Source organism: Drosophila melanogaster, chromosome 3R (assembly GCF_000001215.4).
Source record: "Drosophila melanogaster chromosome 3R".
Lineage (NCBI taxonomy): Eukaryota > Metazoa > Arthropoda > Insecta > Diptera > Drosophilidae > Drosophila > Drosophila melanogaster.
The window spans coordinates 25740935-25763570 of record NT_033777.3 but is presented as its reverse complement, the minus strand read 5'-3'; the positions used below and the strand labels follow the sequence as shown (position 1 = coordinate 25763570).

General features: G+C 40.4%; 1 protein-coding gene across 10 annotated transcripts; it reads left to right on the top strand.

The window, feature by feature from the left end:
* Positions 1-465: 465 nt before the first annotated feature.
* Positions 466-22223, top strand: LpR1 (Lipophorin receptor 1). 10 transcript variants are annotated; one of them, NM_001104464.2, is made up of 13 exons: positions 3249-3368; positions 4286-4779; positions 9086-9226; positions 14182-14301; positions 14428-14544; positions 15346-15468; positions 16338-16564; positions 17179-18591; positions 18689-18887; positions 19029-19205; positions 21046-21179; positions 21256-21417; positions 21559-22223. In NM_001104464.2, the coding sequence occupies exons 2-13, from the start codon at positions 4395-4397 to the stop codon at positions 21589-21591; spliced, it is 3231 nt and encodes a 1076-aa protein (NP_001097934.2). In that variant the 5' UTR covers positions 3249-3368; positions 4286-4394; the 3' UTR covers positions 21592-22223. The 10 variants fall into 10 exon arrangements, with proteins under 10 accessions (NP_001262973.1, NP_001262974.1, NP_001097934.2 ...); NM_001276044.1 differs by lacking the exons at positions 15346-15468; positions 19029-19205 and adding an exon at positions 466-2329 and having other exon boundaries at positions 2893-3368; NM_206573.2 differs by lacking the exon at positions 14428-14544.
* The last annotated feature ends 413 nt before the right edge of the window (positions 22224-22636 follow it).

Here is a 22636-nt window from a genome sequence, read left to right as displayed (position 1 = left end):
TGGCACATGTGAAATTTACCGTTACTTCTTCGCTCATTCATTCGCTGTTTACATTCGGATTCGAAGACTTTTTCCAATCGCGCGCGACTTTCGAAAATATATTCCATTTGAATTTTCGATAACATCCGCGCCACTGTTACTTCCATACGATCATAGAAAAATATATTTGCTTGTTAAAATTTTCACAAAGTATTTAAAAAGTGAGAATATATGTAAAAATGTTGAAAAACTATTTCTAAAATTCTTATCTAAGAAAAAAAGCATGTAAAAAGAAACGCGTGGAAAACTTTTCGTTTCTACCTAATGCGTTTGACGTTTTTTTAATCAAACTCACTGCACTATGTTAATTAGCCAAATATGGTAATAGGTAATTAAAGCAACCCCCTATGGGGTGATGTGATTGGAAATGGTAAAGAGACAGACACTTCATATCCACTACACAAAAAAAACCAACGACGAACTTTCAGAACCGCGTCGATAGTCGAGTGGATCGGAACCAACAAAGTGTTAAGAAATAAAATAATGAAGATACAATGCATAATATGAACTGTGAAGTGCAAGGACCACACAAAGTGTTCATAACGCAAACAAAATAATAATCAGTGTATATCAGTGCAAACAATACTAACGAATTCCCTGGAAAATCGCAGCAAAGTTCAATTAGACCTACCACAAATGAGGTGTAGACGCCACCGAGTTGAGATCTTCAGACATTGTCTATACGTAGACCAAATCGAGACTTTTGCCATAACAACAGCAAACATTGGGTCATGTAATTCCCAACTGCTCGTATAATGCCCTGGTGTTGAAAGTGTAGAAAGGGCGTATGGAATTTGGGCTTAATTTGATAAAGACTTAAGTCAGAATTTCCGCTTTGGAATTACTCGATCAATGCACTTAAAATATTAATTTAGTTCAAGTGGAACTACAGTCTTACCTAATTATCATGAATTTTCAATAAATACGACAACTTTTATGATCGTTTATTTCTAAAACTAATTAGTTTTTTATGTTGCGATGGTTATTAATATTTCTGCTCGCTTAATTCGATTTTTTTAAAATATTTCTTATATTTAAATTATATAGCCAAGGGACTCCTGTTTCGGTATCCGAAAATAGCGATTACAGTCAGGCCACTTAAAGATTAAAGAACACTGATCATTATCTGGCCAAGCGATAGTTGATAGATGGGCTGGCCCTTCACGCCTGCCAAAACCACAATAGACACATATGTATGTATTGGTGTATATATATATGTACATATGTTTTCCTAAACTCACACTCGACAAAACTTGAACACACGGCACGGGGCTGCAGGGCGATAAAATGCAGTGTCAATTGAAGTGCTTGATTAGGCGATTTGCGAGCGATTCGCCAGCGATTTCCAACGCCTGCAATTAGAGACGGCGGCGCACTGCAAAATATACAGAATGGTTGGCAGGGGCGTTGGTTTGGTGGGGGTTTTCCGACGGCTCTGTCATTCACAAGCATCGCGGGGTGGTGCTTGAAAAATGATTTACACGCGCAAATCATAAATTATGCCCATTTCAAGTGGACCGTTACGCCGGAGAATCCATGACAAATGCAGATGACGCCCAAGCACCGATGACGATGGTGATTGCAATGCAATCTAATGGCTGATATGATGGTGATTGTGATTGCGGGTTTGATTGAGATTTCCATTGGTACTGGGATGCTGCTAGTGCCGATAATTGTTTTGAAGATGACGCATTTTAAATGACTGACCCTAACCGAACCCATTGTCCGCTGGCTGCGATTTTTCACCGCCTCTTATCATCGACGTCAGTCAACGCAACTCTAACCAAGCCAAAAGCCAATGAAATCAAATCCACGACACTCCAGTTCAATTTCGAATTTCACACCACTTTCAATCGGACCCACACCTGGTTTGATTGAAAGCGGCGACACTTTCAATGCTAATGAGCTGCGATTCCGTTTACCAATCGCCGAAAGGCATTTCAGTTCGCATCGGTCTTCGCTGGGCATCACACCGTAAAACCTTCCGGGTCCCAAAAAAAAATCAAAAGAATTAAGTATATTCAAAATACCTATTTGATACCTGGATATAGTTTCGGTGGGCCCATGCAGAACGTCACGACTGTCGTACGATTATCGGCACAATTCTCACGTCCGGTTGTCCAGCTTAATTAAAAAATATCTTTGTTTTTCGCACTGATAAACGCGGTGGCAACGCAAAAAGGAAGTCTAGATACATACAGTCTGAAAAACGTATTTTCGTACAGTACGATGTTTAAAAGTGATCTCTGTGTGCTGATTGTGATCTCCTTGGCGTTTTCCTTACATTCAGGTTGGTACTGTAGAAAATAGGATTTTTTCCGAGGTCTGAAACTGCTCTTAATTCGGAGCCCTTAACCACTTATTTTTAATTAGACTTTAATATCAGATTGAATAATTGGCTGACCAATTACATGTACATCTAAGTACACTTTGTGCGATTACCCTATATAACCTTTGTTGGTTCGCAAACATCATTCTCAAGTTAGCACTTGAGTCCTTCTTTTTCTTTCTCAGGGGATATTTGCCCAACTTGAGTATAAAATAACAAAACGTATTTTTAAATTAAAGTGGATTCTTGGCATTACGACAAGATAATTATCACTACTTATTCAATATATTTCCACGGAATTCTGTCTAGTTGTGAAATCAGTCGCAATATTCCGAAAGTAGTATGATCCCTTATCATAAAAAATACTTTAATTTCTAAGGCGTAGGTTTATAACTTAAGAAATGATTGATCGATTCTTAATAGCTGGGATTCGTTAGCATGTTGCTTTTGTTTTTTAAATAAATTATCTCAGTTGAAGAAGCATTTAAAATTCTTGTAGTTTTTAAACAATGCTTCTGTAATAGTTGTATCTATAGATCGCCCAACGATTCCTTGCCCAATCTATCCATTCACATCAACGTACGCTCCATTGATCACTGATCAACTGGTTTGCCTTAAGAGCACCTTGTACGTTAGTAATCTTTTGGGGAGCTAAGAGTGGAATACAGCATCGATTAAATTCAGAGAGTGCTCCGATCTGCCAGATCACTCTTTATGTATCTCTTCGACGGGGTCTGGTCAGTTTCTTGTCAGTTTTGATAAGGCCACCTTAAGACGGTGCAAAAACAAGCACAATCGCAAACGACAGTTACTCTCGGCTCTCGAATTAAAATCGCTGGCGATTCGCTTAAATTTGCAGGCCAATTCTCTAAGCGAATTCAGTTGAAAAAGGCGCGTTGTGCGAAACGGGCATCACAGTTTTTTGCGGTTTATTTTCAACTTAAAAACCAAATAAAAAACACAAAAGAAACAAACAAAGCGAAATAAAAACAAACCTCATGTAATTCAAACATTCTACAGATTTAAATGCAATGATCTGTTTCTGAAATAAATTTGGAAAGACGCGATTAGCACGTGCCGCACATTCGCAGACACCTTGAAAATACCGCAAAAATAAATCAAAATAAAAGGCAAAACTGATAAGAGTTTATTTATCCGGGCGATTTGACGCGTGCTAGCTACAAATATCGGCAACAACAATATTTAATTAATTTATTTGCGCGATCGGAGGGGGCGTGGCCGTCCGCTCAACTAAATTTTAAATTATACTTCGGCTTTATTAATTGCCAACGTCAACAGAAACGTTTTTGTTTCTCTATAAAAATTAAGGGAAAACTTGTTTTTCTTGCTAATATACAATTATTATCAAATATTTTACTTATCGTTTATAATTTCCATATTTTACTCAAAATAAATGTTATTTCTCGTTAAGTACATATATAATTATTTTCAAAGTTTAATATATAAATGAATTTTCTGTGTAATTTTATGCGTTGCTTTTTTTCTCTCTTCGCATTTTTCGGTGATTTTGTTGTTGTCCGATATTTTTGCTTAAATTTTTTTTTTTCGGCCTTTTCGGTTTTTGTATTTTTTTTTAGCTACGTCGCGTTTTTGTGTGTCGCACGATTTTCAACCAGTTTCTTCAGTCTTCTCATCTCGAAATAAGAAATGTGAAGAGAGACGAAAGTAAAAGAGAATTGGCCGGATCGTGTGTTTATTTTATTTTTTGGCTGGCAAGCGATTCTTCCAATGTTTTTGCGTTAATGCTTGCGTTTATTTTTACGTTGACGCTGGTTCTTTTGGCCATTTCTCTGATTAGATAATCTCTGGCGAAGATCTCACGCTTCCTGCTTAGATAATCTATTCAACCAGGGTCACCAGAAATCACCCCACTTAATTTTCCCCTATCGAATACAGTGTCTATACAAACCTTGTAAGATCGAAGTGATAAAAGTGTGAAAAAAGCATTAAACAGACAGCATAAATTAAAGCAAAAGAAGAGTGAAGGCAAGCAAAATACCGTACCATGGCCATAGAGTCACGCTCTACGAGCACTGCAAGTGAAACCACAAAAACCGCCATAAAATCAACCACAAGCTCAAAATCTCCAGTAACATTCGGTAATCTCGGCGAGAAAAGACGCGCCGAACAGCTGTTCCGCTGCGCATGCGCCAACTTCAATCTCCTGCTCCTGACTTTAATGCTCGGATTCGGCAAATGCTGCACTGCCACGCCCACGCCGCTGAACACGCCCTCAACGAACACGCCCACCTCGGCAGTTAGCCCACATAATCCACAAACGCTGGACGAGAGCGGATCGCTGAGCAAGGTGATCGATGGCAAAGCCTTCATCAACATGGGATTCAAGTTCCTCAACGTTTCCGGAAAGATTGGCACACCCCTCGGCATAGGTGAGAAATGCATTGGCTGATTGAAAAAACCGGCGAAAATAGCGAAAAACCAGAAAAAAAGATCGCACAAGGGGGGGCACAAAGTGCGATGTTTGTTTATAGCCTAGCTTGTGCTAATTTTAGACCACAGATGTCGTCGAGGTTGAAGTCGAAAATGAAGTTTGGATACCCTGGCTTGGGGTATATATAAAATGATTCATTTAATCTTTTCAACTTGATGCCTATTTACAAATATGTAAAATGAAAAAAAATTTGTATTAATAACTGCGTTGTAGAACAAAGTAAAGTACTTAGCTTGAGCTGATAACTTAAAATTAAAGCGCGTGCAATCGAATTACAATTTAATCGTTAAAGAATTATCAACCAATGCTAAGAAGCTTTTCATTAAACTTTATTAAGCTGATAGTGTTTGAGTATTTAGTTATTAAATTATCCCCAAGCCATTGAGCAATGTAAACGATTATTTCAAAATATTACATTATCTTCGCAACTCCAAGCAATCCTCTTTGAATGGAAAGTAAGCAGTTTTGACTTATATGAGTCAATAATAACATTTAAGATATATGGCCTTTCCATTATACTGCTTAATTTATAATCATCACAATCTTGGTCACAAGGGTATCACCTGCATGTCGAGTCATTCAAATGGCTTTGCTCACTTCACACTTCGTGCACTTAAAATGGGCTCAGTTAAAAAGATACAGATACAAGCACTAATGCAGTTGCAGATACAGATACAAAAGTGCACCTTCCACTTGTTGCACACACACAGACGGTATGCGGACCTACTGTTACCGTGGTATCGAAATAGCCGAGAATTTTTTATCCACTTCCGCATTGATTTCCGCCTGGCTGACCATCGAGAATCTGTATCTTCTAATGGCTAAGCGATAGGAAAAGCGTTTGGCGTCTATCTGTGACGTTATTTTGTGGCGCGGGGCATTCCAATCATAAATCTAACTTTAAATCTAGCCACCTGTTTTGGCCAATATGGATTTACGTTTAGTGCTAGCCCCGAACTGGGGATTATCTTATCGGTCAATTTTACGATTTGTTTTTATGCATTTTTCGACCGCCGGGATTTCGCGACTTGAAGATAAGTGGACAATAAAGGGCAGTCAGACAATAGAAATTTCCTTCTATAAATCAAGAATTAATGGATTGATAGTGCAAGGAGCTTTGAATTGGTGCCATAAGTCATTCAAATGATCTTGAAAACATATAGATAAAAGAATATGAAGTGTGAAAACTACGATTGTTATAAATTAATATTTAATTTTTAAGACGTATTAGAGCAGTTATCCTAACCAAAATAATTTATTTTTATTGTTCACACATTTTGGTTTGAAACTATTTTTAAATAGCTAAATTTTTTAAGCAGTTCGCACTTTTGAAAATCAATCAACATATTGAGTGCCAAAAAATAGTCTTAAGGCTAAATCTGCCACATTTACTTGCATTTTTGTACTTTGCTCTTGGGAATCTTGGACTTTGCTCTATATATTATAAATTGTTGACAAAAAAAAACACACATTTTCTTAAACATCTCACAAAAAAACAAGGCGCATTTCAGAGATATTTGTATCAGAAATTGACGTAGTTCAGAAAATCGGTGCGCCATCCTACTGCGATGCCTAATTTAAATTTAAATATAATTTTTTTTTTTTTGGCTTTTCAGTATGCAGTGTACTAGGAAAATTCACATAAATATAGACCGAGTCGAGCCCCCAATTCTCAGTCGATTTGCGTTGTAATGCTGCCCATCAAGGGGCATTATCTCTTTGATATTCTCTTTTTCCCTGCTGACTTATTGTTAATTCCATTTGATTTTTCACGCTTGAAAGTTGCTGTCAGATAAATTAACATATGCTTGATATGATATATGTACATATGTATGTTTGTTTGTGCATATGTATATGTTCGCATCTATATGCGATGTGGCAAGGTCGCCGAAGAGAGGCAGAAGTTGATTCAATTTTTATTCGTACGCCCCATTTCGATTCAGTTTTTAATTTATTCGCTGTGCCAACAGATTTCTCTAGCATATAGAACTAGCTGGTGCCAGAACCGATGGCAAACAAACAATAACAAATTAATAGTGGGCGTGCTCATCTTACGTAGAGAGAATGTTGATGCAGTTTAATTGTTTTGTTTGCTTACTGTAAACATGTTTTGATTGATTCAACTATTCTTGGGAAATTGTTGATGCATCAAATCATTCTCTATACGGGCCGCATCCCCCAGGAATCACGTGTTTTGTCATTCCATGTATAACATTAAATTCATTCAGGCAATTATCAATTATCAGGTAATCCATTAACCTTGATTTTGACGCAATCGGGGCGCTGAGTTTATCAAAGGCTGTGCTCCCAGTTGAATTAATATTAATTAGTGTTAAATCGGGGAAAAAGAAAATAATGAACTGATTTCGTTTTTTTCCCAGCAATTAACACCTTGCTCAACCAATATAGTCATATCAGTTTTTCCCACAGTTATGATTACTTCTTAGTCTAATATGACCATGTGATAAGGGCTTATCAGCAATTTTTTGGCACGCTGTGTCTATTGCTTTTTATTTTTGTTTTTGTTATATACTAAAAAATAATCGTATGATGATGACAACTTGCAGTTTCTGATTTTCGAGCGGCGAAGTGAAGTTTATTGGGTTAAGCCAACCGGATTGTGTGTGGACTTGTTTTCGCCTCTACGATTAACAAAATCATTAGCTATGCTAAGCAGTTTGCCTATCGATATGGTTTATTTATTCATAGTCTCGTATTGTGTGTGAAGTTTGGCCGAAGTTGGCGGCAGACAGGCTGTTGTTGCCCATAATGGTGATATTGATCTGGTTTTTCGATCTGTGGGGTGTGTCCGCCTCATTACGGAAACTCGGTAATCAATAACCACCGACTGGTTCAATTTAGTCAAACTCAATAGGTTTAGATTGTGACAAGAAAGCAAAGGAACTTAATTGATAGGTGGCAACCGGCTGGAAAATCTATTAGTGGGTTAATTGATGTGCAAACTGACGGTTTAAATCACTTTTCAAGGATGTTTTCTGAATTCATCTTGAGTTTTCTAGCAAAGTTTAGCAAAATTCTTCCAAGAAAAACCCTTATCAATCTCAAGCTATGCTAATTTATTTAAAGGCGCGTTCAGGGTCACAATTTATAAGTACTTATTTCTGTTTGCCTATTTCTACTCGTAGAACCTCCATATTATTATTTTTTCATTATCCTATTCAAAATCCTTCTGTGAGCCGCAAGCTAATATTTATTTTTGTACTTTTTCATTCAAACACCCGCCGCATAAGGCAAAGGAACTCATTCATCGTCATGCTTGACGTCATTTGGAATTATTTCAACGAAATTCCCCCATCTGCCCCATAAATACATATATGCATGCATTTGCTCGAATTATAATTTGCCATTTTGTTGACTGTCATCATGTATAATTGAAAACAATTCCCGACCAGCCAGCGCGGCGACATGAAATCGAATTGATTTGACCTTATTGATTGACGGCTGCAAATCGGAGATATCCCATTGTTTATTTTGCCACACGCACGGCTCCACTTCAATATTGCCTCCTTCATTATTATCGCTTTTTGCTGGCCCTCTGTTTGTTCAATGGCAATCTATTAAATTCATTTTTTTCATGTGTCACATTTTGTTTTACGTTCTTACACTAAGAAAATGAAGAAATAGTCCACCAAAAAGGCATAAGTCAATTTAAAAAAATAATGAAATAAAATTTATCCTAAGTATTATATACTTATATGAACGCTTTCCCATTATTAATTTTTTTTTTGAGCTACATATTACATTATAATAAACATTCGCTATTTTTCTCTGTGTAAAACTGTTGACATTCCTTGGGTTTTCTGGCCGTCTGTCTGATGGCTTGTTTCGTTCCGAATATGTGTATTGCATATTTTCAAGGGCTCCTATGTTTTGGATTTTCCGGGGAGGAGGCAAAAAACTTTGTGATCCATTTTGTTTGAGGCTTTTCTGTTGATTAAAAGCTCCACAGCCATTTCCCTCCATTTTATCGTTTAGTATGCAAATTACTTGTCACACTCACACATATGTAGGCAAGCGGATATATATCTGTCTGTGTCTGCAGCTGATTGTTTTTGAAGTTTTTAGCCCTAATCAATTTGAGCCTTTGTTATTTTTCCTTTAATGAGAAAAGTTTGCTCTGTGCATGAGTGGCCCGTTGAGCCAGTAAGTCCGTTACTCGGAGTCCCTATAATTGGCTTAAAGCGCTTGTTTGCCCATCTAAATCAGCTCTGTTTATGTTGCAGGCCAATCCCTGGAGGCCAAGTGCGATGAGAAGCAGTTCCAGTGCCACAGCGGCGACTGCATACCCATTCGATTCGTTTGCGACGGCGATGCGGACTGCAAGGATCACAGCGATGAGCAGATTAAGGAGTGCAAGTTTATAGGTGAGTTGCACTGATAAATATTTTAACTGGTAATATATTTTCATAAAATCTATATATATATTAATGACAATGGTTTTCAGTAAGTTAGTAAGGAGTAAATTTTAGATTAAGCAATAGTATCATATTGTAGGCATCCATTAAAGATGTAGCAATAATTTTGGGTGGGTAGCTCCATTATGATTGCAATCAAATAAGCGAATCACTTGCAATCGTAATTTGGCCGCCGTTTTTGATTGCATACTTCCAGGCGGTCGTTGAAACAGAGCGCCCACAATGGCGTCCGCGTAATTAGGCATGGTCAGCATTTGGTCATTTGTCGGTTTTCCTTTTGTTTGAATCAAACCTGAAACTGCCATCGAAATGGAAACCGAAACTAGTTTGCAACATTTACGCATCGCAATTGTCGCTGACTGGTGACCAAAAACTGTGCCATGGCATTCCCTCGCCGCGAGTATCTTTGTATCTGTGCATTGGCGAGCGCTTTGTATCTGCAACGCACTTAGCATTTAGCTGACTGCAACATGCCGCTCTGTTGCATCAGCAATTTTTTTGTGCCACTGTCTGCCGCTTTATCATCTCGCCTCGCACGAGACTTTTGCGACTTATGGCGGCCCAATGATCGTAAAAGGAAACTATGTGAGGTCGTTTGCTCTGCTTGCGGTTGTTTATCTCCCAACTTTAACCATCCAACTAGTGCCAGCCACCGAAAACTGAGCAATCGAAATGAGTGCATCCATTTTGGGATTTTTGCGGCGCATAATGCAATGCCCTTATGTAACTCGCTGCTAGGGGCGAAATGCAGCACCCAGGAGAGAAATTGATAATGAGCAGCAGGATGGGGCAGGAAAAAAATTGCATTTCTGTTGAACTTGGGGGAATTCGATAAGAGTGAGCTTGGATTTCCCAAAGAATGCCACGCGTAATTATGCAAAATGCTATAAACGGAACTGCATTATCTCAGTTTATTTATGTTACTGCGACATTCAAATAGTTTTGTGGTGCAGCGCAAAATGCGTCAAGGGGGTAGGTTATTAGGTTTGCCTTGCAAAATAGTTAAATACAAAAAACTAAATAAAATAATTATATTCGAATTTTTTAGTTTTCTGTATCAAAAGGATACGTATCCTTCTAGGACTCATCCTGTAATGACTCCAAGTTCACACTCATAACAATAATCGAGAGTGACTCAAATGTTTCACTCATTTCAAATCCACTCAAATCCAACTCGAGTCGGATTTTTGCACTCGACTCGCTGAGTTTTGGCAAGCTTTCGATTTCTCGGCTGCTGCGGAGGCTGCAAACAACTTTGGGCGGAATTGTTTTTAAGGATAGCCGCTCTGCAACCAACCACTCAGTTGGCGGCGAACCTCTCAACCAAACGGATGTAAACGCGCAAAAGTGTGAAAGGACTGCCTCCTTAGCTGAAAGGGGAATTTGCATATAAATATATATATATATACTATATATAAACATAAAAAATACGGGGAAGCCCGAAAACTCAAAGAAACGTGTGAAAAGCCAGGCAGCGAAAGTGTGCCAAGTGTGTAAGTGTGTGTCAAAATGAAAGGATATAAAGCCATGAAAGGATAAACAAATTCAGCGAAAATATTTAAGGCTAATCGGACGACGACCAGACGTAGTCTGCGCTGCCAAGATTCGTTTTATCTCTGACAAACCGCCAGCAGCAGGACATGGAAATCCTGGGTGCCACCAAGCACCCCAAAGGATGTGCCAAAGAAGCCCTGTGCTCCTCGTCTTGTCCGGGCCAGACTTATCCTCAAAGTCAATCGGTGACAGTTGATGGGGCTCACATCCATAAGCCCCCAACAAAACAGCCGCTCCTCTTGCCATTTATCATTTAGTTGAACATTAAATGAGTTTCCGCCATTTGGCCCGACGTCTGACCCCAAAAATGGATTATCATGTTTACAATTCGTATGTCTGTTTGTCCGCTCTGCTCGTAATGAACTTGAAATGTGCTGCTCGAGGGCAATTTTTGTTTGCGGAAATTATGCAATCAATTTGTGCAAGTTGGCTGGACACCACTTAAATATGTCACCCGAGAGTCCTGGCTGGAAATTGTCGTGTTTTGTTTGTCAATCATAAACGAGAGTCTTGGCCAATCGAAGTGCTCATCGCCTAATCTTCTGCAGCTCCTCAAGGAAAGCACATTGTGAAAGTCGCGGGAAAAAACTACGGAAAATGGGGCGCATTTGGTGTTTACTCTTCGTTAGCAGTTTGCTGCACACTCAGAGCCAAAGTTTTCGCGTTCTGGCTATAAATGGTATGAAAATTATGTTGATTATTTCGTTTGGTCCGAATTTAATGGTCAAACATAATATTTGCGTTGACACTATTATAAATTAAGTGAACTGTTTATTTATGGACATTAAATAACTAAAATACCTAAAATAATCGCAGAAATATACGCCATACTAGAGTTATTTAAATAGAAACTATACGCATAGACGAAACATAATTTATGCATATCATGCATAATTCCAGCTTATTTGCCAAAATGAGTAGTGCTAAATAAATAAACTAAGAGCTCGATGGATTTTAAAATCCAAACAATTTAATTTCATATATTCCAGTATATGTACTGTCACTACGACTAAATATTAAGTACTCTTTAAAAGTCTGTAGTGTTGCTATCATGTCCTTTTATCAGCCTTCTTTAAGAGACCCAAAACGAAACTGTTGAAAAGCTGAAGAACACTCGGTTTAACTAGTCCAAGTTCGGCGGGAAACTTTTAACTATTATCAGGTGGAAAACTTTTCGACACCTTTTAACTTAAATTAAACACACCAAAATCCCAATCATCTGGATTTACAGAAATCCCGAGTTCTCCTCTGCAGTTTTTTTTGCCAGTTTTCCGCATTTCCCGGAGCCCGTATCCTTTATACAGGATTCCGGCTATGCCTCGCATGCAACAGAATATTTTTGCAAGCGGCGCTTAACATTTGCATACAAATTGGCTGAGAGCAGAGAGACTGAGCGGGAAAATACACGGAAACATCAACTGCCAAAGGCCAAAGTTTTTTAATCAACTGAAAAGCCGTTTAAACTTAGTTAAAAAATAAATTATGCCGCAAAATGCTGCATGACAGCGCAACTTTCCTATTTCTTCCATTTTTTTTATTTATGCCAATTTTGTCTTTTTTTTGGGGGGGGGGATGGCCTGTTAAAATGCAATCAATGAAGGATTCGCCCTGTCATGTCAGACATGATGCAAAAAGTGCTGTAATTTGATTTTTAATTGGAGACCGAGGCGACATCCCAGTTTAATATGAGCGGACCAGTAGATATTACCAATTTACCCGCTGGGCACAATTCCCAGAAAATAATGTCACATATTAGCAAAAACGAAACGCAAAGAATAACAACATAAAACCGAATCGACAATCATTGAACCAAAAGTGGGCGTGGGGAAAATGTTTTTCACTCCCCTGCACTTGTTTCCTTTCATTCGATTTTATACTTTTTATTCTCGCTCGGGTCACACATGTGGCCAATTTTTATTGTTCACTGAATGTGTATTTATATTTGCCTTTTTTGTTTTGCCATTTTTTATTTTATTTTTTTTTTTTTAACAAATATTGGCGCACATCAAAGTTTTGTTTTGCGCCAGTTGCCTGCGCACACAAACAATTTTTTTGTTGCCACATTTCGTTGGAATTCATAAAAAGTTTAGAAAAGTAATCATATAAAATGTTATTGATATGGCCAACACAGGCCTGACAAGCATAAAAATTGATTAAACTTTACAGGCCCAAATAAACGCATTTCCTTTGGTGCTGGCCAAGATTTGCATAATCAACAGCAATTCTCAAAGGCCACAAGGCATTTTCCAATCATTTACACCAAAAATATTCCCAATTCCATTTTATAGTGATCGTAAAAATAGCCCAAAAGTGCCCGAAGAATTTGTTAAATGCCAGGACTTTCTCCTTCCAAGAAAAAGTTTTGTGGCAAGGAAAATTTCTAATTGCCATGGCTGTTTGGCGAAAGTATGCAATAGAATTTTGTGACTGCAGAGCGGTGGAAAAAATCGCTGCGTTTCATAGCAACAAGTCAGCGGAATCTAAAACCGAATAATCCGATTACAAGCCATACACGTACTCCATATATATGTATATATATATATATATATATATATGTTTATACATATATGTATCTGTGTACACGCGCGGTGTAAAATAAAAATGACACATTTTTGCTGCCCCTTGGAGTGGCATTGAAAAGCCATTGCAGCGCTCTTTTTGTTTGTGCTTGTGGGGTATTTTCCCTGCTCAGCACGTGCTCAAGTGCGTGTAAATAAATATGTGTGTGGCAGTGTGTGTGTTTATAAACAGGGCGTGTGGGCGTGGCCACACATACATACATATACTCACAAACACGCGCATACTTCTGAGTGGCCCCCATTTCCTCTGCTGTTTGTTTGGCTTTTGTTTTTGATACGGGTCGCCTGCAGAGTTCAAAGCCAGGCAAACATACAACTGCGGTCGAAGTAAAACATACTTCTCGCAACAAAAATTCTTCAAATTTCAAATGTTTTTGTGTGTCAATTATGCCTATTTAAATAGGGCTATTCAAAGTCAATCAAGTCAAACCGCCATTTGACTTTATATGGTTAATTGCTGAATTAAAACAAAAAGGCGCTTTTGCCAGCTCTGTCAGAGTTTGAACAGTTAATTTTTGCAAAGTTTTTTGTTTAATATCCTACTAAACCTACTTTTAGAAAATATGTATATGTAGAAAAAGCTCTGCCAACTCAGCTTAAGTTTAAGTTTGGTTTTAATCCACTCACCAACTACTTACTAAACCAAATTAAGTTAGTTTTACATTGATGAGCAGTATATAAAGTACCTCAAAATAAATCACTTTAGTCTATTTATTTCAACTGCAACATCAGAGTAACCATGATTTAATCGGATTTTTCTGCTTTTCGCAGAGGCCACTTGCTCGTCGGACCAATTCCGTTGCGGGAATGGCAACTGCATACCGAACAAATGGCGCTGCGATCAGGAGAGCGATTGTGCCGATGGCTCCGATGAAGCCAACGAATTGTGCAGTAAGTATTGCGCCGCTACCTGGCGATGAAGTCCTTTGAATCCACGTATACGGATACGGGGAATCCCGTGGAGAATTTCGCCAGTCATTTAGCTAACCGACGACTATTTCGATTGTGTGTGTTTAGTGAACGCCTGTCCCAACAACGAGTTCAAATGCCAAACGGTCGACCAGTGCATTCCGCGCAGCTGGCTCTGCGATGGCAGCAACGATTGCCGCGACAAGTCCGATGAGGCGCACTGCAGTAAGCTTAGAACTAGAACCACTACGTCCTTGCAATCGATACGAAACAAAGCAATAACAAATACCACACACTGCCCACCCACCCACTGTGTGCCGTTTAATCGCTTTCACTAACCAACTTGCCGCATAACTCATACGCACCCTTAATGGAGTGGCGCGCTTGCATAATTTTCGCAACAATTTTCGCCCCTCCCCCCCATTGTGCTTAGAAGTTTAATCAAGTCATTGAGAGTGAGAGTGCTGAGTGTGTGTATGCTGTACGTATGCATGTGTTTGTGTGCTTGTGTGTTGGTGCGAGTGCGCGGGTGTATTGTGTACTCATTCCCAGCGGCTCTTGACAACAAGTATACGACGCGTTGTCGCTGGGGCACGGCAATATCGCATGAAATTCGTTTAATACCCACCCGCAGACAAGTGTGCTGCTGCCACAGGATGCCTGTCGCTTTCAGGGTTCAAGTACAGTCGAGCTTCTACAAGAGCAACTTGATTTGTTCTTAAATAAAATAGCGTTAGGACTTGTAAGCTCCTTGCCAGGAGACTTTACCTTTTGTTAGGCACATGTAGAAATGTTTTACTTTAGTAAAGTTCTGATGTACTAAAAGGTGTCACTGCATTAAATACGTTGCTAGATATGTTCGAAAGCCAAATATTTGGCAATGTTTCCCCTATGTATATGTTAGCGATAAATCAATGGTTAAACATGGCGTATGCGTGATGTGTCGAAAGTAATGACAACTACAATCCGATGCTTTCTCTTCCCTTTCGCCCATCTTTAATAAACGCTGCACATCGATATCGTTAGGAGCTCGAACCTGTTCACCGGATGAATATGCCTGCAAGAGTGGCGAGGGGCAATGTGTTCCTTTGGCCTGGATGTGCGACCAGAGCAAGGACTGCAGCGATGGCTCCGACGAGCACAACTGCAGTAAGAATTATCCACCAGTCTTTCCTTCTTTAAGTTGGAGTAGAGAAATTCTTCTTGTTCCATCTGAAATTCCTACAATCTGTCTTTAGTTAACTGCATTTTTTACCAAGCTTCTTAAAAATGCTTATTTTAATTTAGATTTCTTAGAATTTTTTCCTCTACCTCAAGTGTTTTATATATTTGTTTTCTACCCACTGGAGCAGTTTAAATTTATCTATATTTACTTGCTTCGATTCAACTTTAGTTAAGACAAATGCATTGAGTTCTAGTTAAGGTTTCCCTGGATGTACAAATACAATTTTAGTAGCTGCCTTCCGCATTCAACTGGCATCTGAGCTAGCCCCATTCACCCTCTGAAAACTAAACCTCATTGCTAACTTACTCCAACTATTGAGGCAACCGCACTTCATTTGGCTTTTGGTTTTTAGTTGCCTGCCATTCGAGCTTTCAGCTTACTGTGGCAAGGATTCCGATGACCCCGAATGGAGTGCGGATAATCATTTCTTACTGTACTTAGAATCCAGATGTGGGAAAACGGTAGAATAACACTGCATTCGTATTTGATTTGTGTATGTTTATTTTCTTTGTTAGAAAGTTCAATTAAAAGGTTCCACATCATTTGAAAATATATTTTATTGTTTACTTGTGCATTTCTTGGAAGTTTCTCGTTTTACGAAGTGCATCGTAACTTCAACTTACCTAAACTTCATTTTCCAGCTCTAGCCCCACGCCATAAAGTAACTCCCATTTCCAACCCATCATAACTTCCCAGTCACTTCATTTTGGCTTTGAGTTCTATTGTTTGCCTCGTATTTGTTGCAACTCCCTTTGTGGCGAGTTAAGCCTAAATATTTTTGATAAATTCGCAGACCAGACCTGTCGTGCCGACGAGTTCACCTGCGGCAATGGACGGTGCATCCAGAAGCGATGGAAGTGCGACCACGACGACGACTGCGGCGATGGATCCGACGAGAAGGAGTGCCCAGTGGTGCCCTGCGACTCCGTGGCGGAGCACACCTGCACGAATGGAGCCTGCATCGCCAAGCGGTGGGTCTGCGACGGTGATCCGGACTGCTCCGATGGCTCCGATGAGCGGGTGAGTGAATAATGCCAGCCATAAATTTCCATTCCTTGCTAGTCCGCAGAGAAACTTACCCTTATCCTTACTCAAACCGAGACCCAGACACAAAACCCTGCCCCTGCCTTTGAAACATCCTTTCGTTTTTTGGTGCTCGCCTAAGCCACATGAATTATGGCCATGTTGGGCATAACTCAGCGCCCTGCCAGCTTTGGCAGCTTTTGTTGTCAACGCATGGCACGCATAAAATTGCATTTTTGCATGCTCAGGGGGTGCATAATTTCCCCTGTGTGCGGCCATTTCCCCCCCCCCCCCCCCTTGCATACTTTTCCGCAGGAGAACTTGCCAAACTGAGGGCCGGAAACTTTGCCTGGTTCCGCAGCCTAACCCTCGTTTTATTTTGCACCTTTCCCACAAAAGGAAAATGTCAGCAATTTAAGCTATTTAAGTTGAAGTGCATCCTGGACTCCTCAGCAGTATTGTTCGAATACTTTTGCGCAAATTACTCTTGAATAAAATAAATTAAAGTGATATCAGCACATTCAATAACTTACACGAAGAAGTATTTAAATTAATGGAATGTTTCATATTGAACAACACTTATAAAAACTTCTCGTTTCTTTTTATTTCAGTCCTGTGCGAATGTGACCAAGACGACCACGCCCTGCTTATCGCACGAATACCAGTGCAAGGATCGCATCACCTGCCTGCATCACAGCTGGCTCTGCGATGGTGACCGCGACTGTCCCGATGGCGACGATGAGCACACAGCCAACTGCAAGAACGTCACCTGCCGGGCGGACCAGTTCCAGTGCGGCGATCGCAGCTGCATTCCAGGACATCTCACCTGCAACGGCGACAAGGACTGCGCCGATGGCAGCGACGAACGGGATTGCGGATTGAGTCTGAGTCTGGGGATCAACCAAGGAGGATGCAACGCAACCAGCGAATTCGACTGCGGTGGAGGTCAGTGCGTTCCACTCTCGAAGGTCTGCGACAAGAGGAAGGATTGTCCGGATGGCGAGGACGAGCCGGCAGGAAAGTGCGGGATAAACGAGTGCGCCTCGAAGAACGGAGGCTGCATGCACCAGTGCATCGATCTGAAGGTGGGCCACCACTGCGAATGCCACGAGGGTTACAAGTTGTCTCCGGACAAGCGGAACTGCCAGGATATCAATGAGTGCGAAGTTCCCGGAAAGTGCTCTCAGATATGCGTGAACGAAATAGGAGGCTTCAAGTGTGAGTGCGAAGCGGGCTACATGAGGGATCCCAAAAATCACACCAGATGCAAGGCCAGCGAGGGACACGCCTCCCTGCTCCTGGCCAGACGCCATGACATCCGCAAGATAGCACTCGACCACATGGAAATGACCTCCATTGTGAATAGTACAAAGGCAGCCACTGCCCTGGACTTTGTGTTCCGCACGGGTATGATCTTCTGGAGCGATGTGACCACCCAGAGTATATATAAAGCACCGATTGATGAGGGAAACGAAAAGACGGTAGTGTTGACTAAATCCTCGGTGACCTCGGATGGCCTGGCTGTCGATTGGATCTATAACCATGTCTACTTTACGGACACCCACAAGTGCACCATCGAACTGACCAACTTCGAGGGCAGCATGGGTAAGGTCCTGGTAAAGGACTCCCTGGACATTCCTCGTTCAATTGCTTTGGATCCCATTGAGGGCTGGATGTACTGGTCCGACTGGGGCGCCTCTCCGCGCATCGAAAGGGCGGGTATGGATGGCTCCCACCGCACCACCATCATCAGCTATGACGTCAAGTGGCCCAATGGTATCACCTTAGACCTGGTTAAGAAACGCATCTACTGGGTAGATGGCAAGCTTAACGTTATCTCGTCGGCGAACTATGATGGCTCGCAAAGGAGCCAGGTGCTCTACTCCGGCGAATACCTGCGACATCCCTTCTCGATCACCACCTTCGAGGACAATGTCTACTGGACCGACTGGGACAAACAGGCCGTCTTCAAGGCGAACAAGTTCACCGGGGAGGATGTGGAGCCCGTTACAGCAATGCATATGGTAAGTTGCTTTGGATGATGATAATAACTTATAAGTGAAACCGCAAACGCTCCTTCAAAACCTATACTTATAGATTAATTATTAATTTTCTTTACAGCTCCAGCATCCAATGGTGGTGCACGTGTACCATCCTTACCGCCAGCCGGATGGCGTGAATCACTGCCAGTCGGTGAATGGCCACTGTTCTCATCTCTGCCTGCCAGCTCCCAGGATCAATGAGAGGAGTCCTCGCATATCCTGCGCCTGTCCCACCGGTCTGAAGCTGATGGTCGATGGCCTCATGTGCGTCGAGGATCGTAAGTACTCGAGAACTTTTAGTAACTCTTTAGCCATTTTGCTTTTAACTTAACCAGCATGGCTTTGATTATGATTTTATGCTTACTAATTAACCCCCAAACCCGATTACCCAATCCGGCATGACTTGCATCCGCATGTAGCACTTTATTTGCCTCCAGTCACGAGACCCCCGCGAGCCCGCAAAACGAAACCGAGGCCAAAATCCCCGAGGAGGCGGCTGCCCACGGGTGTCCAGGTGGGACATGCTGACATTCGGATTGAAATTAACGATGATCTCCAGCTGAGCACCAGGCTACCCCTGTTGCCCACGACTTTCGGTAGGAGTGACCAACTCGTTATGTGTCATGTCCTTATGTGTCCTTTTGTGGTCCACCCTAAAAAGGGGTCCACCCCATCTAAGTGGTGTGCCCATTTTGTCCTCGAAAGTCATTTTTGTTTTTGTTGTTCTTTGTTCCACATTTAAATATATGTTTAATACATTATAAAAAAGTCTAACAATTTCTTTGAATGCTCAAAGAATAATTTTATCACGTTTGCCACACATATATTTATTGTAATTGTTTTGTCATACATAAAAATAAGTGGATTTGTCAATTTGTCTTCAACTTAAAGTTGAAGAAATATCCCGATAAATATGTTAAGCTGATTTAAATTTATTTTGACACGCCAATCATTCAAAGATGTCCCAAAAAACACATTCGACTTGCACACACATTACCGTCGCTCAACTTTAGATTTTTAACTGACAAAACGGAAGCGACGAAAACTTAATCAGCGCTACGTCAACGTAAATTTTGATTAATAAGACTCTCGAGCAGCTTGATAGTTATCCTTTCGGATGGGTTGACAACCCAGCGACTTCCTCTCAATTTATAAGTTCGACGTCTACCCTGTCACTGTTTTTTTCTCGATTCACGCACTGTTTATCAACACTTTCGTGGGATTCTGATTCAGATTTATTGCAAGCGTATTAATCAAACTGCTCCCCAAGATCCGCACGCCACCAGAGCCCCTTTTGTGCGGATGCAGCCAACCCACAACATTGGCTTTGTCATGGCCCACATTAATCATCATCAGGAGCTCGGAAGAGGTATATACCCATATATCCTTGACAGTTTCATAAATGCCAACGCAGTTGAGCCACTTGCATTGCCGCCAACCGCAAGTAGGCCCTCGCCTGGCACAACACTGCAATTGAAACCTCTAAAGAGAAGCCATCAAGCACCACCCCAAAACCGGCATCCCATCCTGTTCCATCATCCCCAGCCGCAAAGTATGAGGTTAATATCGGTGGTTTCGAGTGACGCCTCCACCCAGAGGAGTGTTTGCTTTAAAGTGCGGCTCAACTTAATGTTGATAACTTTTAATGTTTTGACTAGGAAACTGAAAGAAGTCCACCCGCGACGCCTGACAAAAATCCCATTAAATGCGCTGCGCAAACGATGTCATTAGGTTACCATTCCCATTCCCATTGCCATTTTCATTCCCAATCTAAGTCGGCGGCAGGCCGCTTCTTTCGCATAAAAGTTAGCGCCATCAAAGGCGCGAGCGCGTTTAAGTGTTTATTTGCGCCTAAATGCGCACTTTGAGCGATTTGATTGAAAATTCCTTCGCTGCTGTGGAGAATGGAGGATTTGAGGGGGATTCTAAGCGGCTTGGATTTTGATGTTGATTCCCTTTTTTTTGCTCTGCTTCTTTATTGCAATGATTTCCGTTTGCCTTTTTATACAGTTTTCCCTTTTGTTTATCATTGCCGAAGGTGAAGTAGCGTTTAAGCCCTGTCATAGTGCGACAAAATCTGTATTAAAGGGTTGGAAAAATGTCGTAGTTGTTCAAAACATTAAATTTAGCATGCTATGAAAAGGATTGTTTTAGATCCTGATTTAATTCGCTTTTAATGTTGTGTGTCAATTATTAAGAATTTTTGAACTTTTTGTAGCATGTTCACAGTTTCAACTATTTCAATTTATTTGTTAGCTCTAAAAATTTGTTAATAACGTATGTTGTTTTTATTGTTACATATTTCATAACACGTTTGAATATGTTTATAAACTAATATAAGTTTGTGGCAGTTGTGTTCATATTTGTTCGATCGTTTTTTGTTCATCTATTATTTTATTGAAAATTTGTCTAATTCCGACTTAATTTTTTCCGCAGTTGCCGACCAGCGTCCAGTGAAAAACCATACTCAAATCGAAAAGACCACAACGCCCAGTGAGCAGCCGGATTCCGGCTTTATTGCACTGGTGGTCATAGCCAGTCTTAGTGGATTCGCTGTCCTGCTATCGGTGGTAAGTTGATTGGGCAGAGATGTGGCGACGTTCGGGGTATTCAATTAACTAATCAATTTATGTGGTGCCCTGACAGCTCCTGCTCATTGGCTACCGCTACTGCAGCAAGCGACGCATCAACTCGATGAACTTCGAGAACCCCATCTACCGCAAGACCACCACCACAGAGGATCACTTCAGTTTGCGCAAAAATCTGCCGGCGCGGATCTACGACCACACCAGTGTCATGGATGAGGAGGTGGGTCTCCAATTATTAATTACCATAAAAATCCAAGTATAATGATAAGCATTGGGTTTAACACACCCGCAAATGATTTAATTTCCCTTCCATAATATTAATCGGTATACTTATTATAATTTATCTTAATTTATCTTGCAGTACTCACCCGTCATAGGCATATCCTCGTATTAGATTGATTCCTCTGGAATCGTGTGAAATGTGGATTGGATGATTGTTGCGCTTGGTCGCTGGGAAAATTAGATGACCAATGCTAACTCGAGACCCGCGGCAGAAACACACACGCCTGAAGACTGAGCAACTCTGTGTATTGTGTAAATTAATTATTTTAAAATTTTAAGGCACGGCAAGGACGGCGGGTCACCTTGGAGCGCATCCTTAAAGGATGCTGTACAAAATACTATGTCGCAGAGTTCTATCACAAATAAACAAAAGAAAAACAAAACAGAAATAGTTACGAGAAACGTAAAAGGAAACGAGAAATCTAATTGCTAATTATAAATTACATAGTTCCAAACTGTATATAGCTGTAAGTGTGCATTATTTTTAAATGACGCAACTTAATATTACTATACGTAAACATGACAAAGAGATCATTGTGCTTATGGTCTACTATTAGAGCAAGTTGAGAAATTATATTTCTGTTGTCAAGGAGCAGAGTCGTTTTATTATATTAAAATTATTACTGCATACGTATTAGCCTTTTGTTAACTGTATTTGTTAAGTGTACATACATATGTATATGTTTCCCCACTAAAAAGAAAATATGATGAATAATAAACTCAGAACATACTTATGTGTAGCGTACTCCTGTGATATAATTACATGACTTTGTGGATGGGATTTTAATTTGATTGATTTCAAAGTGTGAGTGGTAAGTTGCCAGCTATTTTTCCAGTTTTTATTTCCAACATTGTCCAATTTACAATTTTTTGCTGAATTTGTAGCATTTCGTTTCATCTTCAGATGCACAGCTGTTAAAAATGCACATATATTTCTGTTCCTTGAAGAAATCTCAATTGGAAATGTACCGAAGGGGAATAATTCATCAAAGCTTGATGATTTTACACTTTGATGATATCCAGACTTGCTAAAAGCCCATCGTGTTTCTCAAGCATCTTTGTTATTCAAATGGAAACCATGTTATGAATTGAAATGCAGAGGTACAGGTGCTGTCAATAGATCAATTTCCGCTACAGTAAATGGTTTAACATTTATT